The 18,019-nt window shown below is 41.1% G+C and overlaps 1 protein-coding gene across 3 annotated transcripts in view; it reads right to left on the reverse strand.

The window, feature by feature from the left end:
• Nucleotides 1-456: 456 nt before the first annotated feature.
• Nucleotides 457-18,019, reverse strand: part of PPP2R2C (protein phosphatase 2 regulatory subunit Bgamma) — a 200,883-nt gene continuing 183,320 nt past the window's right edge. For all 3 annotated transcript variants that reach the window (XM_065633578.1, XM_065633580.1, XM_065633579.1), the window contains 3 exons: nt 15,485-15,654; nt 10,702-10,793; nt 457-849 (listed from right to left, as the gene is read on the reverse strand). In XM_065633578.1, the coding sequence (XP_065489650.1) occupies nt 558-849; nt 10,702-10,793; nt 15,485-15,654 (554 nt within the window). In that variant the 3' untranslated portion in view covers nt 457-557. The remainder of the gene's footprint in view (nt 850-10,701; nt 10,794-15,484; nt 15,655-18,019) is intronic.

An 18,019-nucleotide genomic window follows, 5' to 3' on the forward strand; every position in this document is an offset into this window, starting at 1 on the left:
GGCAGCTTTTCAGCAGCAGAGATTCTGCTTCCAGTTATAATTGTCATGAGGCCCCTCCTTTGTGCCACGTGCTCAAAGGGATGTGGCTATTCAGTCGCTCCACAAGGCTTGGCCTAGTTGAGAGACAGGAAAATGTTGCTGAAAAAAAAAAAAAAAATTGAGGCGAAAAGCTCTAACAATGTGGTAAATGCTGTGGACTGCAAAAGCAGGCAGCACACCGGAACAGCATGGTCCTGCAAACCACTGAGCCCCTCAAAAGGACTGATGGGCGTTGAGAAGTCTCAGCCCTCCTCAGGAACGCTCCCAAAGTGAATAATTACCCCTGTTTGGGTAAAAGAACCAATACGGACCACAGTACTGGATTTGCAGTCGTGCCTTTTACTCATACAGTTGCAGTGATGGAAAATAGTTGGCTTGCCACCAATAATGATACAGGCTGAGGGATGAAAAGATGCAACCTACAAATCCCACCACAGAAGCCACATTTTTTGTGAAGATAACATCCTTCTACAACTCTCAAGAGGCTGGTTTGTAAATATAGAGGGATATTGATAAATCTAGTGCATTTCTGAGTTCACTTTATCCTGAAATATGTACAGATTGTTTGTCGCTGCTATAGCAATGATGTTCTCAGTTGGGTGCCACGCTGTGTGCAAGATCTTCTTAGTAAAGTCCAAACTGTCAACACTGATGTCATCTTTCCTCCGTTTGCCTCCGACGCAGACTCTCCGGGGCTTAAGAATAGCTCGTGGTTTACTGCTCTCTCGGGATGCCTCCAGGGTAACATCCCGCTTGGTATTTCGGTCAAACATTCGAAAAAAGTTGTTATATGCACCTGTCATTATCACACTGTAGAGAGAAAGAGAGAGAGGGAGAGAGAAAACCAAGACAAAATTAAACAGCAGCTTGTGGGATGTCTACCAACATGACTGGATCAGGACAGTTGAGCTTTAACCTAGAGACTACACATCTTCTGGCTTCAGCTGAGAAAGAATATAAAACAGGATTTTTCCCAGTACTCCCCAGAGTGAATAATTTTCTTCCAGCAATGTCTTCCCCTTCTCTATTACAGTATTCAATGAAAATTACAGTTACCCCAAAACTAGCACTCTGAAGCATGCATAAATGTCAGAACCCTGACATCACAAGACAGACTTCAAAAGGCAATAAAAGTAATATGTTTTAATAAGTTATTTTTAATTACCTTCCAGCTTTTTATGAGCTTTTAAGGGTCATATATTTCAGGCTTTTTTCTTTCTCCAGAGCTTTACCTTTTCTGACAGCTGAGATTTAACATGTTTCCAGAAAAAGTCTTTAAAAAAAAAAATTCCAAGTATTTCAAACCTTGTGATATAATAGCAAGATTTAGTACATAATTACATATTTTAGTGAGTATTTTGAAGAAAGGTCTTTTAAAAGGTTCTGAAAAAATCACACTGAGTTTGCACAAGTAAATTTATATCCAGAGTAAACCCTTTTCCCTCGTGAAGCCATAGACCTTGCAAGTCTAGACACAATTTGTATGTACGATGCTTCTTAGAAGTAAACACATTGATAAACAGGGTTCTGTCATCTCTTGTATGAAGTTTGAATGAAGATTCAAGTCAGGATATATTTCTGGGTCTGGGAGAAAGGAACAGAAAATATACCTCGAGCTGTATAAAAATTACCCCATTAATCAGCTTGTAGTTTGAAATAATGGATTGCCAGTTGCTTCATTCCCCCAGTCCCAAGGGGAGGATATTTTGTCACTAACTTTAATGAATTCAGGATTTCATCCATGGCCCTCAGGTTACTGGATTAGCATAATCATGGGTTTCAGAGCCTTGTTCAAAAGCTCATCCTCCTGTGAACTTTTTCCATATGCAAAGCCAGAGCCACGATCTGCTCTCCTGTCTCAGCCCCAAATAGGGTGTTTTTTCTGAATTTCCATTCTGGAAGGGGAATCCACTGCACAGTTAGATCTCCACAGGAGAAGCTGCACAGTTCTAAGCCTCAGACAATCAAGAACTATTTTCCTTTCTAGTACAGACCAACGGAGCATATTTCACATGTTTTGCATATAATAAACTAACCTCAATCTCCAATGACAGTTACATTTGCTGTTGTTTCCCACTTAGAGGGAATCTGTGTCGAACAGCACACTAGCAGGAAACCATGGCAGATGCAACTGTGGGAGAATAAGGAATAAACTACATTCTCTGCCATACAGATGCTCCCTAGCTGATTAGATTAGGAGCTCCTGGATTCAGGAGCTGTCTTACACTATGTGCACAGCCTCCAGCCAGTGCTGCCTTGATCTCATTTGGGGCCATTACAAGCTACTGTAATACAAATGAATAATATACTGCAAAACGCACAAATGGGAGCTGTGCAGCTAATGGTTTTTGTACTACCACCACCGCCTGACAGCAGCTCTGCTCGCTTCAGAGCCACTGTAGGGTGAGTGGATTTCTATGCCGTGAACGCAGGTGAGTTGGATTTCTATACTGTGAATCGCTAGCAGAACTGCCAGCTCCATCTTCCTTCCACGTTTGCTGATGGCGCACTGGAATTTGATGACAGCTGATTCCACACCGAGCTTTTTGCAGCTCCTAAAGCGCTAAAGGAAACTGCTGCAGATCAGAGGGGCGTAGCAGGGAGACACGGCACGTGCTGCCCTCAGCCACAGCTCGCCTACAGCCTTCACCCTGTGGAGAGGCGGCTGCTCCCCCAAGCTCTGCAGGCAGCACACAGCTGGCAGCACCACTGCTCTGCTGCTGGGGGTGGCCAAGATGCTCTTGTCCATACAGAGTGGCTACCAGCCCTGGCAGGCACCTGCCTCGCTGCGCAGGAGAAGGCAGGAGCAGTAAGCACCCGCGGGTTGTCTGCAGGGAGGTTTCCCATACCTTCCCCACCTGCAAAAGGCCAGGCACAAGTTAACAATCTCACAAGCTAAAAAAAAAAAAAAAAAAAAAAAAAATCAGTGTGACAGCTTGATAAAATGTATCCCAGAAGCTGCAGAAAACCTATTGATCAAGATTAGTGCCCATTTCAGAAATTGAATCAACAGCACTAAATCTAATGTTTCACTCCTTCCAAATCACCGTGTCTTGTCATTATGGCTCCTGCTGTAATGGTTATTCACAACAGGAGAATGCTGAGGTTATTTCATATCTCGGCGCTAACATACACAATTTGTGATGCAAACAGCCCAGCACAGTACTGTGTTATTTTTTTTCCCTCCAGGCAAAATTTTGAAACAGGTTCATAATGCCAGGGCAGCCTGTGCCATGGGCTGCAGAGCTGTGGTCCCCGGGGGAATGAGGATCATCCCTCCTGATGAAGGCAGAAACTGTCAGGGCAGCAGTTTTCATACAGGCAGAGCACCCGTGCACCAAACGCACAGAGAGATGTTGTCAAGAGTCCGATTTTAGCAGGTTTTGCTTGCAGTAAAACTGCATTTACAGTCCATTCGCTTTTTAATTTCTTTAACTCTTGCATATTTTTTTAAAAAGTCTGGGGCTTTTTTTCTTGGTTGGATTTACTGCGATTATTTTTTTTAACATATGTAGATGACTACTTTTCATGCTGGCCCTGTTTTTCTGCAGTATAATGGCTCAGTAAAAAATAGTATTATGTAAATGAGAAAGTGCCCATTCTTGTTCAAGGTCACAAACACAGATGGATTATAACCTTACCTGCTCCTTAAAATAACAATAAAAGAGAGCAAGAATTAGATCAAAGCCTGCGATTTATTCCCATTCAGGATAATATAAAATACAATAACGGAATGTATGTGGTAAGGAGAATTATATACATATATATATAAGAACAAAAATTGTAGCTGAGTATAGGAAGAGTCTGTTCTATATTTCCAGACTCGTTGCTCTGCACAGCAGTGTTATTATGAGTGCTTGCACAACACCCTTGCAACAGCGGCTAGTTCAAGAAACCAAATTAAGCCTCCCCCCGAAAACCTCCCCACACTAATTCACAGGTATGTAAGGGGGCAGCCCTGAAAAGCTCTGTCTAACCACCTTTAATTTCACTCAGAAAGCAGGTTTACAACTTGTGCTACCCACAGCCAGAGGTACCGTCATCTCATCCGTGCAGGGGTATTTAGGATGCAGAACACGCTCCAGAGCACCCTGAGGAGTGGCGCACTGATAGCTCAGGCTGGAGCAAAGCTGCTGATGGACTGCACCACAGCTACCGGCAGCAGGATTTTAAAAAATAATTTAAACAAAGGCAAAAATAAAGGCAGGAAAAAACACCAATGGCAGTGATATGGCTACCACTGCCTCCATTTCACACATGGGCAGCCTGGCTGGTGCTCTGGAAGGGGCGGCAACACCCCGTATCTGCAGGGCTGTAAATGCATTTGCACAGCTCCACGCTACCCCTGGGCTGCCCCACGAAGGGAACATGTTTTACCCTCTGCACGGTGCTGCCCTGCAGAGCACACGGAGCTCTGTGCTCCCCCTGTCAGAGCTGCTCCAAGTAAGGTCTGAGGGTTTCTGACCATGCTTCAAATGCGCGTCAACACAAAAAGCTACTAATTCATCCAGCCTGCACTGACACCGGGGCTTTCTTGCTTCTTCAGGACACAATCTGAGGCATGTCACTGCCAGTCCTCATGTGGGATCACTATGGCCCAAAGTCTTATCCTTTTTTTTTCTTTACAAGCAGGGCAAATGTATTCTTACAGAAGGTAAAAGAAGAAACCCCCAGTACAGGCCACTCCTACTTATATGGACTTTTCTTCTTACTCTATCCCTAGTTGCCATTCTGTTGTTTCTCACTTTCTTCTCCTACAATCTTTACTCTGGTCTTTACCACATTCCCGGTTAGGTTTTCCTTTCCCTCCCCCTCTTCCTTCTCTTCTCCTCTTTTTCCATTTCCCTCTACCTTCTCTACAGTTTTTAAAAAACACTTTATCTGCTTTTCTCTCCTGTCAGTGAATAGTCCCCCTCAGCTTCATCCTCTGTTCCCTGCTCTGTCTTGTCTCTTTTGCTTCACTCTGTCCTTTCCCCTTCTCTGCTCCTTATTTTTCCCTCTCATCTCTTCATTTTACTCTGGCAGGTCTCACTGCTCACCCTTTCTTTGCCATAACCCACTACCTCCAGTCTTGCTCACTCTCACAGACAACTTGCTCAGCCCTTGAGGGCTTTGGGCTTCCATCCTCGCTGTCTCCTTTGGGTTGAACATGACAATCAGTAGTTGTACCACTGATGTTTAATTTAGGGCCAGAGTTTTAGGGCCTACAGCACCACTCCAACAACTGCTTATGGCTTCAGCATCTTTAAGGATCTTAATACCTTAAAACATCTAGCTCTCAATATTTCGGTTTTGGTAATGACTCCTTGTTAAATGAAATGCTTCAGTATGTGGCTTCCCTCTCTAACATTCTGCTTCTGTTGGAAGGTCAACAAATTCCCTAGTTCACCAACCTCAAGGGCATCTGAATAGGACTTCATCATTTGTCCTAAACTTCAAAGAGATCTTCTACAATATTTTTTAGACATTAACATTCCATCAGACATGTCAGTCAGTAAGAACTGGCATATCTCTGCCTTTCTCATTTCTGTTATTCGCACACTTCATTCAGATTTCTTTATCGCAAGCCAAGCTCTTAAATGTCATCCATGTTGTGGCCATCCTTGTACGCAACAGCTTTTATCATAATTGTTCCATGCAGCTGCCTTCCTGGATGTCAGGGTTTGCCCTGAAACTCTGGGGACATCAGCTACAATTAAAGCTTGCTTAAAAACCAAACCATACTAGCTTCACATTGTTTTGTGTTGATTTTGTTAATGGTGGTATTTTGTTTTGGTTTTTTAAGACTCTTCCATAATAATTTTTGGGCTAACTCTGAACCAGATTAGTCTTCCTAGAGGCACAGAAATTTTTCTTCACCTGCAGATTTCTATCGTCCAGAGAAATCCAGCTCATGGCATAGTTTCCTCCCTCAACTGTTGCTCAAGAGCCCGTGGAAGCCATGGGATGGTGTGACAGGACTAGGGGTGGGCAGGCTTCAAGGACCAGTGCAATGCCAGGCTTAAGGATGATAGAAAAACTAAATCAGGACTGCTAACCTGCCCCTCACTGCAAATGTGGCAGCAGAACTTCATTCCCTGCAGCAAGAGAGGCAGGACATTGAATCCAAGCAAGTGTGAGGGGAGGAGACTCAGAGCAGCTTCCAGCAGAACTGCCTCCAGACTGGTAAATCTCTGCAAAGGAGTCCCTCAAGGCACCCAGCATGAAAAGGGACCATTTCTTTGACCTGAAACCATCCCTCCAATTATATTTTGAGCCTCCAAATTTGCAAGATTTCACTAGCACGTGTACTGGTGCAGAACAGCACATCTGCACTCTCCTGGGACTGACAATAAGGCCCGTCAGATCTGGTTTCATGACAAGCTGACCTAACAAAAAGACAGGATTGGTTCCAGGAAAACTCTTCAAAAACAGTTTTTCATGGGAATGAAAAATGAGATTTATTATGACCACGGGAAAGGAGGAAGGACTGTTGCAAACGGTGGGAGCCTGTTGGCATACTGGGGAATTTTCCTTTATTCTGCACTGTGTGAAGCAACTGACTCCCCATCACAAAGAAGGAACTTCTTTAAAGTTCCTGGGGAGCTCCAATGGGAAAGCTCAAGACACGGGATTCAGGGCTGCGGGACTCTGGTACAGCTGGCTGGGATAAGACCAGGAATTCGAACAGGGGATCCCCAAGTCCTTCCAAGCTAATATTTTACACACCGAGCCTTGAGAACAAAATGATGTCTTCTAGCTCTCCAGCATGGAGTGTGCTGCCAGGCAGGAATAGACTGTTAACATCTCATCCACTGGGACCTGCCAATTCTGCCTGATTGGAGTGAAGGCTGACAGATACTCAGTGGGATGAATGACAGTTCAGTAGGAAAGGACTGACTGAACAGTTGTATGTGACTTCACTCATCTGCTCACAGCACGTCACTTATCACGACGGTATTCAGAAGTTTCCCTGGAAGGGTTCCCATACATCAATTAGAAATCTTGAAAAACATAATAGCAATTAAGGTATTCACTTACTACCATGTAAAATTACTGCACTATTTTTTTCTTTTACTGGTTTCTCCTGTTACTCACAAAGAGCTCCAGAAGTGCTAATTTTTGAGGTAAAACTGAAATAACAAATGGGTGTGGTTGACAGTGAGAAGAAAACAGTGTCTTGCAGGTCATTATTAAAAGACCTGACTTTGGAAGCAAATGGAAGAACTAAATTAAATTCATGTATAAATAGGGCTCACATGTTCTACGTAGTCATGTAATGATATATATATAATAAAGATGGCATGAATTTAGTGTAATATACTCAACTACAGATAATATGTGCTCATCTGCTTGAATTATTGTAAGACCTCTGCTTGACTCCCTCCCTGACCACTGTTGCTGCCAAAGTACATAGTGATTAATGTGCCCTTCAGCAAATGAGATCGGCTCTGTCTGATCATATTAGTTCCTGTTCATTGGAGTAACTGAGCATCAATCACATTCTAATCAGAGCTCATGTACATTGATTTTTTTTTTTTGTAAACAGCCTCACTATCAGGTTCTATCATAGCCTAGATTAACTCCTTAGTAATGACAAATATCAATAAAAAATATTTTCACCTAAATAATAAATATGCTTTCATTTTTAACTGAACAATCTTGTCAGTTTAAGTTGTCATTGTAGCTTTAAAGCTTTCAAAAGATAAAAGTAACATGTTTAGAACTGCGGTCATTACTGTTATGTATACATATCAATAATATAAATACTGTATTGCAGCATCTTTTAGGAGTACCATTGTTAATAAGCATTGCTTACCTTTAGCAGGAGTACTTTTTAAAAAAATACATAAGGATCAAATTAAGTGACCTTACTATTCAAATGAGCTGTTCTTTAAGAGTTACTGGTACCCTAATATAATTTAAATCATGATCCACTAAAAGAAATACTTGTAGTGTGCAGCAAAACAGTACAATATGTACACACAGAAGCAAGAAGCTCAAAAGAGTGAACGTTCATCCAAAAAATGAACATGAATGCTGATACATTTGACTCTTAAACAACTAGAATAAAGAGAACTTTTTTCTTTTGTCAAATGTTTCCAGCTGTTCTACTCAACAGTTTCTTACAATCAAGAGCAGTGTCTTCTGTTTAGTGATAGATTTGGTAATTGTGCACGACTAACAACGCCCCAGTGTCTGGGCATTACAATAAATGAAGCCCCCACAATCTAATGTTCCCACTTAAAAATTACTCACTGCATTGATCTTTCTAATCTGTCAAGCAGGAACTAAAATATTATGCTCACTTTAAATCCTGATATTGAATAATATTTCTATTATTACCAGACAGCTACCCAGAGAGTGGTCTTACCACACTAATGAGGATGGCAGCATTTCATTCAACTGCAGGAGAAAGACTCTGGGTCCAGGAACATGTGGCTGTCCATCCTGTACAACGCACTGGGAATTCCCATGAAGGATAAGCAAAATGGTTTGAAAGGACTTGAAAAGCCCTGAATCTTTGTCAAAGTTTCACAAAATCTGAATGATTCGATTGCGCTCTTCTTCTGTGCCAGATTTAGGTAGGGACCAGCACTGTCCGTATTTCCAAGAAAGGCTTTAATTTTGGTGTTTCCAATAGGACCAAACTCAAGCAGTAACCAGCCTACTGAGACAACCCTCTGCTAAAGCACCATTCATGGATGGGATTGGCAGGTTCAGAGAAAAGCTCCAAAACCTGAACCTTCCCCTAAAACTTCTGTGGGTAATTCCCACTTTCCAACCATATCAAAGCCATTTCCACAACAGCTGGTGCCCAAGTTGCACTCATAGCAATCTGGGAAGGGTTTTGCCCAATGTGGTCCACACACAAATGTGTGTCATTTTAAATGGCCAGCAGTTTGTATCACAGGGGATACTCAATGCCGAGTCAAATCCTTGTCAGAAAACGCATTACCCTGGCATGCAGACAACAGAGATAATGGAAGTATATAGTTTCATTTGCATAATAAATAATACAAGGTAAAAGTTTTATTTCTTAGTAAAGACAGAATCTTTCCGTTGGGCAGGTACAAGAACTGAGCGAAGGAAAGTAGTCCAAAGAGAAGACACCCTTTGCATAGTGTACAGCATTACACTTTATCTGCATTTGTGGAACACAGGACTGGAAGACACCTTGTTCTGCACTTCCAAGTTCAGATGCTTGTCATTTTAACCAATGTCACATATACCTGTTAATTTCCAGGCTATAATTACCCGTTGTCACTCAATACCTATTTGCTCTTGTGCCATTATTCACATTTATCTTAGCTAGATCATCTTCCTTCCTATGTATACCTCCTTGATATACATCCTAGAAGCAAATATAATCTTGCCTTCTCTTCTAAGCTGATCAAAACCAAAATCCTGCCCTCTCCTCTCTTTAGAGCAGCTGTCCATTTGCCAATTAGTTCATTCACCTTGGAGATGAGGGACAATAAATGTGTAACTGCAGTCCAAAGGTCTTTGAGTAAGACCCAAACATAATGTCATCACTACTCCTTTCTCTGCTGGATATCCCAGTCTTGCCCGTTCGAGGATCGTATTTGCCTTTTTCACAGCTGCCCCACGCTCTGTTCAGTCTGTTTCATAGTCCTTGTGCAGTCCAGAGGAGCAGACCTGCTTCAAGTACAATGACACGGACCGTGAGCTGAAGGCACAGTTCCAGGCTCTCAGCAAGTGCCAAACTTTTGCCTCTTGGCTCCTAGCTCTGCTGAGCCAGAAGTCACTGTGTGCCGTTCAAAATTGGCTTCTGTGCTCTCTTTCAAATGCATTTTGTAGACTGCTAATCGTTTCAACAGTCATCTAGCACATGAATGTCCCTGTGAGTTGTTTCTAACTGGTAAGATGAAGGTTTGTGTTTTCTTTCAACTAAAATCCTCACCTTGCCTTATACTCTTGAATTTCATCAATTTTTATTATCCCAATCTTCTCGGCTGCTCAGTTCTTCCTGTACGATATTCCTGCTCCCCAAAGTTTTGCCGTCATTTACTAATATGATGGCATTAGCACATTACATCCTCACTCAAACTCTCTGACTTGTGCTAATGTTTCTTATGAAAATATCCAACAAGATATTGTGTCCAAGATGTCCAAGATAAAAACCAGCACCCCTCCTTCAGTGCATAGGTGAAAGGACTGCCCTGGTGGGACAGGTGTCAGAAGAAAACATCATTTATGTCAGTGGGAAGGTGGCAGCAATTTGTGGAGGATCAGTGGGTGCCTGTGACTGCCTTTCCTCACTCCCTGTTTCCAGTAAATGGATTGGACTGCTGAGGTAGCTCATGTGTAAATACAGGATCACAAAAACTTCCTTAGTGTGTTGGTGGGGCTGTGTAAGTTGGCAGCATCCTTTTAAACTTTTGCAGCCTACTTGTTATTTTGGTGAAAATGGACAGAATTTGACGGTTCATTTCCCCCAAGGCACGAGCCAAGATTAACAACATCATGCCTAATGAGGTCAGAGACACAACTACACCAATATTTAAACACCTTTTATCCACCTGAACACTGATACGTGACAATGTAAATTGATATGGAACATAACCATGTGTAACACTTTACTTTCTGATTGTTCCACATCACATGGGAGCTCTTTTGCTATTATAAATGAAGACAGCGATGGACAAAAGGATGGATTACCTGTCTGATCCATTCCATGCACATTCAAACTTGTCAAAGATGCAGTCATTTTCATACAGGGAACACAACTTGCTCCTAAGGTAATCATGGACCTGTTCCAAAGAAAATAACTGTTATTCTTGAAATAAAACAAAATATTAAAGTCCACAACCAGCACCCCACTCTCTGCTTTATCTCCCATGTTCACTTTCAAAATACACTGCACAGATTGGTAGCTTTCCAGAAGATACTGAGTTTAAACTCTAAAGAAGATATCTGTACTTTTCCACAGTCCAATTAACCAGTTGTTACAGAATTATTGTTGCAGGAAGGCATAAAGCATACCTCCCTCAGCAGGCTGCAGACCACCCCTCTTCAACACATTTATTTCCTGCTTGGGTGATTTTCTCAGTGCTAGCCTAATTCCCAAAGACATTTCACCAGCTGATACCCTAAATGTGCTAATTAATGTGCAAGAAATCTAATTTAAATAGTAACAAAAATGTCATATTCCAAGATGGGTGGACTCTCATTTGTTGTGGCAGAAAGAACGTGGCTCTACTAAAAGAAGCTGTGGTGTGTGGTATTACGTGTATTTGGGTAAGGTATTTCAGAAGCCAAACACAGTACAAGGTTGCAGTTGAACAGGCTGCAAATTAGAACACTAATTTAGCCCAAGGTTATCTCCAATTTGGCTGAGACTTAAAAACAACATTGTAAATTTGCACTTACATACTTGAAAAGTGGGACTAACCAGCAGAAGACTTCTCCTCTGGGCCACATATCTCTGCTGAACAAAGGTTATCATAAAGATCTCAAAAAAACTGTTTCAATCCTTTGCTGAATTTTATGGATTTTCCTTCTGGATGGCTGGTTTAATTCCTCAAGGAAATAATGAGCTAGGAAATCCCCACCTAGACAAATTTACTAATGCACTTTCACTCCTCATATTTTCTTCTAGCTGTTGTAAAACTGTAAAACAAAGATGTGTAGATGGCCTCTCAGAGCACACATACCAATCCAATAGCCGAGGGGCATAATTTAGCTCTGGCATACAGAGGTACTGGTTCTTGCAAGTCCAGGGAGACTATTTCTGCTCATGGATGCTCAGCATCCTTCCTCCTCTGGCCTGAGGGTATAAACATTTCTTCTAGTAAGGTAACTTCTATCAAGACCAGATGAGAGACAATGACCTTTCACTCATATTTTCTTTAACCAATTTTCAATAGCCAAATTGTACAGTATTCTAAGAATATTTGTAACATAAGTTTATGAAGGATTATACATTCTAGTCATGGATAACTTTCATTAATAGATGAGTGAACACTGAGCTGCATATCAAGAGACAATGTCTTACACAGCAAATAATAGGCAAATGGTAGATGCAGAAAAAACATTTCACAATTAAATGCATTTACCCTCATGGCAAGTGATAAGTCAGAACATTTTTAGTACTGATGCAATTTTTTGCACTCTCTGTAATTAAATCCTTTCATTTTCTCTTTACTTAAAGACTTTATGTTAGCAGCGTAATTTCTTACAGAACTGGCGTTCTTTCCTTTGTCATCTTCATGAGCTCCCAACACTTGGAAGAAATATAAAAGTCGGGTAAGGTAGAAGGAAGAAGTAGACCACATTCGCCTCATTGACTGTCATTTCTAGGTCTTCCTCTTGTTACCATTTCTAGCAGCCATCTGTCATGACCACTGTCCTGTATACTCCCTTTGCAAAGTGCGTCCAACCCCACAGCCTGGAGCTCTGCCTTTCTGCCAGCTCTGTCTAAAAGCATTTTGAAGTTCCTTTCTCACGTAACTTACTGATCTCTTCAAGGTCTCGGCTCCTTTTTCTTAACTAACTGCCTGCAAACTTGCACTTCTGCCTTGAACAACCAGCTCACTCTTCATGTGGACCCTTTACCACATTTGACCACATTCAGACCCTCAGAGTGACTATGAAAAACTAGCTAGAATAAACACTTCATTTTTACCTTGTTTGCATGTTCATCTGCCACTGATTTGCCTTGTCTGTTACATATTGTTCTTACCACATATGCATAGCACTTGAATCCCAACCAAATTCATTCCTAACTAATTACCATGGGCTTTCTCCTTTTCTTCATTGCACTAGTTTAGGTCAGACCTTTGGGGAACTATCCAGCCATTCTGTGCTTCAGACTAACACAGCAACATGACTACACGGGGAGCTGTCTCACTGGGACGGAACAGTCACAGTCAGGAATTGCAGCGGTGACACATCAGTCCCCATCCCTGTGCAACAGCCCCTGACAAAAGGGGATCAAGCTATTATCAGCTATGAACATGTTCAGCTCTGGTTGGTGCCAGTATGGTTCTGCTGGGATAATTCACCTGGCAGAGTATCCCAACAGGCAGGGCTATCTTGCAGCTTTCAAGCTGGGGCCATTCCACTGTATTGCTCTTTTAGTGCTGTCCAGTGCATGATACTCTGCCCTTTCTTCATTTATGTCAAGCATAGACAGGGGAAGATAATGCTGAATTATTGTCAGCAGATAACATGTCTCGGCAAGGCTGCTTTGTGCAATAGCATTCTTTTAGCCACAGCATTGATGAAGAAAAAAACTTGCATGAAAAATTCAAATTTTTTTTTTTCAATACTGAAATTGTAACCTGACAGTGAAGTAGTACAGTTATACACTTTGCTCTTTCTTACAACCCTGTAGAGAAATCTCCTGTTGTGACCCTATTCATCCATCTTTCAGCTAGATGATATCTAAGCAGCTACCATGCAGTGGATAAAACGAGAAATTCAATCTTTTAATAAATATCTTTTAATCTTTTAATGATATACATGTCATCATAATTATGTGAATACATAACTAAAAATGTTAGGTTTACTTCGTGCTTTTTGGGTGACCCGCCACAGAAACTTTTTGAGAGATTTCCAAGTTTATATATAGAGATTTAGGTATGTGTGAGATACCTCTAAGGCAAACTATTTGTTATAAAAGAGTAATTTAAACCACTTTTTCTTAAGACTAGAATTCTCTAATCTCTGCAGTTGAAAAACACAAAGGATTGCCCAGCGCAATTTGACGGTGGGAATCCTATGGAGTCCTGTGCTATTGGCTTCCTAAGGCTCCTGAGTTCCAGATTCTCCTTTAGTCCACTGCAATGCCCAGCAATGCATCTGTATACTCTTTACAAGGCATTGAATAAATATTTGAAAATGAAAGGCAATCCATAGGTCGAAGGAAGGCAGCAAGAACACTTACATTTGCAGGGGTTTTGTTGTTGTGGATCTTTTTTTTTTTTCTATAAGCTTCTGATCTCGATGATCAGTACTGAAAATTTTACATTACAGGTCATTTTTCCCATCTCAGCATGGAGAAATATAATTTTTTAATTGGCCCCACTGCTGAGTGTCAGACTGATTTAAAGGTGGCCAGCTTGCTTCACAGCTGCTGAGGTGAGGAAATAAAAGCAGGTGTCAAAGTCAAGACAAACAGGTTGGCTTGACCAAGCTATTCCTCTCCAGGGGCAAGGTTGCCTGCTCCATTAGCATAAGTATAAAATATTACCTAAGTTCCCAAAATCTGATATATGCTTCTGTTATATAAAACAGTCTCACCCTCACGCTCCCACTCTGTTTTCACAGCATTTCAACATTCCTAACACATTTAGATTAAAAGCGTGGCCATTTTCAGAGCAAAACCAATTCTGTAGTTTTAAAGGTATACAGGCTCAGACTTTCCAACGCTAACAAGAGACACACTGAAGAGTAGTGACCAAAACGTAATGAGTGCACTGGAAAACACTGGGGCCCACTTTGTCTACTAAACACTAACTAATAAACACCTCCAATGTTATTGATGTCAAATTTTATTTGTTTTGACGTGTCACACTGCCAAACTCTCACTACGTGTTATTTTAAAACCAATCTTCATGATAGCTACTGTAAAGTCCTGTATCCCACCTGCCCTTACACAGACACAGAAAACAAGGGGCTGTTCCAGCAGTGTCACAGGACTGTCTCTATGTAAGCAGTAAAAGCGAGATGAATGACATTTTTCCTACTTTGTGTCCTCCTCTGTAGGTAGCTTAACAGCTTTTTCTCATTGCATTTTCATAACAAGCAGTTTCTGTGTCACAGACATATTTTCCTTCATCAAGGCAGAGTTAAAAAACGTAAGCTCAGCCCTCTACTGCCAAACCGAACAGATGTCAGAGAGCAAACCCAGCGCTGGCTGGAGCCACTGGCATTTTGTCTGGATAATATCACAATGAATTCAGGCAACCAGATGTGTCTGTCTGGCATTCGCAAACTGCTGTGTCAGTGGTGATGTCAGGGTTTAACACTGATCGCTTCTAGAACTAGGCACAAGGGAGGAACGCAGAGGTGAAGTTTTTATAAAAAAGTTTTGAAATGACAAAGGTGTAAACTCTCAGCCGTCTCAATGCGAGCAGAATACCAAACAATTCACAAGATCCTTTCCTCAGTTACTTTTAAATGTTAATAGTGGAATACATCATTTGAAAACAGATGCCAAAGTGAAGATTTTCTTTGTTAGAAGCGTAATTTCTTTCAAGAGCCAAATCTACAGAGAGCGTTACCCTGACTCCCCAGGCCTTACGCTTCCTTACTAATGCTGAAATTGCCCTTTTCCAGCTACAAGTATGCCACTGTGAGGATTTTAACCACCTTGATTAGCAGCTCTCTTAGCTAGCTCCTTCTCAGATCAAACAATGAGAAGCTTAGGAAAACATTCAGTTTTTGAATAGTGAGATGCTTTTATATTGCTGCATTTCAAGACACAGAAGATACCTACCTGGTACGTTTCTACAGGCTTTGTTTCCATGTTCAGATCCCAAACCTTGACAGTGAGGTAATCTCTTGTTAGCATGTATCTACCACTGTGACTAAATTTGACATCTGACACTGAAGAGATAATTTCTGAAAAAAATGATCTGTTACTGGGGTCTTCTGGTTCTTCATAAACTGTTCAAAGAAAATGAAGCAAGCAAGAAATTAGAATTCTATAAAAATGCTCTGTTGTACAATCTATGCTGTACATTTCTTGTGAAACAATATAGTTCAATGCACCAATGAACATGATCTAGAATTAATTATATGCCCAGTGCTTAATTTATTCTTTTATCTTTATATAAAAATACAACCTGTAAGCTTTAAATGTTACCATAATTAACCATATAGCTATGGACCCAAAGCATCACTTTGGAAAATTATGTAAATACACCAGCTCATTGACTACAGGTACCTTTAGCAAGGCAGTTCATCTATGGCCATCCTTTCTGGGGTCCCCATGTCCTTGTTTCCAGACACATAACCAAAATTCAGGTGTCCCTGTCACACGAAAGGTGTACATGTGGTCTCACAATGGTCTTGGCATCCCCAGGAATGGTGGTTACTCAAAGCTTGCCCTGATTGCCAGAACCAGCTGGCCGGTCTGCAGGCTACTCACTGGTTGTGTCTGAAGGCATCTGAGACTAAGCACGAGAATTTTGAAAAGCAATTGCAAATTGCAATTACCTCTTCCTGAGAGGTAAGCCGAAAGTAGACAGTGATTTACCATGTGGATATGTGAGCTACTTAGTTGATGTGCAATTGCTGACGGTTCTGGAAAGCACTAATCTCACTGTATGTGCCAGTTAGCTGTTCTGTACACCGCATGATCCAACAAGGCAGGGGATCACGACATATTGCTTACAGCACTCAGCGCCTGTAGCTAGGAGATTGGTCATCCCTGTTCAACAGTACATAATGATGATACTGGATGACTCCATTGAACTCCAGGGACTTAAAACAAATGGTATCAGTGGGCTCCTACTTCACCTGTTACAAGTCCACTCATCACCAAGGCCTCTTCATCCTTTCCCAAAACACCTGTGCTAACTCTAGCCCTGCCTGCCAGGTGCCTACAGCAGCTCTGTTGCCTTTCTGCAGGTATCTGTGACGCTGTGATCCAAACGACCGCATGCGGTGAACTTTAGAAGAAAGTCAGGCCTTCGGGGTCTTTCAGTGCTCAGCAAAATCAGTAGGCTTTTGGCACCCGGGTCTAGAATATTCTTTGAAAACTGGCAATTTGGTGAGTATCATTTTCAAGTTTCAAAAGCAGGTGAAGAAAAGACATGTGATGAGACATAAAAATTCATAGTAGAACAACTTTTTACTGTCAGTCAAAACAGAGCTTTTTGTGAAGTCCACTGGAACATTTCTCTCTCAATTAATTTATCTGTGACTATGATTCAGACTGTTGAAAGCAACAAGGTTACAGTTTCCATCAGGTGAAATAATGTTCTGCTGAAAGTTAAGGGTGAGTATGTGGGCGAAGTATGTGGGGTAATGCAAAAAATTATGGGCAATTTTCTCTGGGGGAGGGCAGTGGAATGCAGCCATGCGTGCATATGAGAATAAGGTCTATATTTAAACATGTGCCACACACCCAAATGGCAATGAACTACTTCAAAAAGGGGGGAAAAACTTTTCTTTTCAGACAGACCGTAAATGAATGATTTTAAATAGCTCTTTCAAAATTTGCCTAGACATTCTGCAAAGCAGGTATCTTGTAATTATCCTGTCAGATTTTCAATAGAAGTCTGATGAGCACAAAGCAATTATCATTTCTCATACCTCTTCCCTTTAATTTGTCCAAACTATGTATGTGGCTGGCAGGAATTTCATCCTCCTAATTATGATGTGAAATTGCTATTAAAACCAGGAAAGAAAGAAAGAGAAAGAAAGAGAAAGAAAGAGAAAGAAAGAGAAAAGAAAGAGAAAGAAAGAGAAAAGAAAGAGAAAGAAAGAGAAAGAAAGAGAAAAGAAAGAGAAAGAAAGAGAAAAGAAAGAGAAAAGAAAGAGAAAGAAACAGAAAAGAAAGAGAAAAGAAGGAGAAAAGAAGAAAAGAAAGAAAAGAAAGAAGAAAAGAAAGAAAAGAAAGAAGAAAAGAAAGAAAAGAAGGAACAAATACTAACTGAACTACACCTTCATGTATAGTTGAGATATATTTTCTTGGCTGTATGTGTCTCACCTAATTCCCAATGATTAGAAGAGGAGTAATATTTATACCTGGATACTCTGTATCGTGTTAATTAATGAGATTAAACCATTTCATCTGTTATCTGCACTGTTTATTGCTTTTCTATCCTTACCACAGTAAGTATTAGCCTTAGATTAATTAATTGCAGAAACTAATGCAGGCATGAAAGCCTCATATCACTACAGAAAGAAAGATAGCGGTAGAAATTTTAGTAACAGCAGTTCTTTGCAGATAGCTCCTACAGTCAGCATAACCAAGCCAGGAAAATTTTCACAGGAAATTAAGCAGCAGCTCCCAGTGTTACAG

Source organism: Caloenas nicobarica, chromosome 4 (assembly GCF_036013445.1).
Source record: "Caloenas nicobarica isolate bCalNic1 chromosome 4, bCalNic1.hap1, whole genome shotgun sequence".
Classification (NCBI taxonomy): Eukaryota; Metazoa; Chordata; class Aves; order Columbiformes; family Columbidae; genus Caloenas; species Caloenas nicobarica.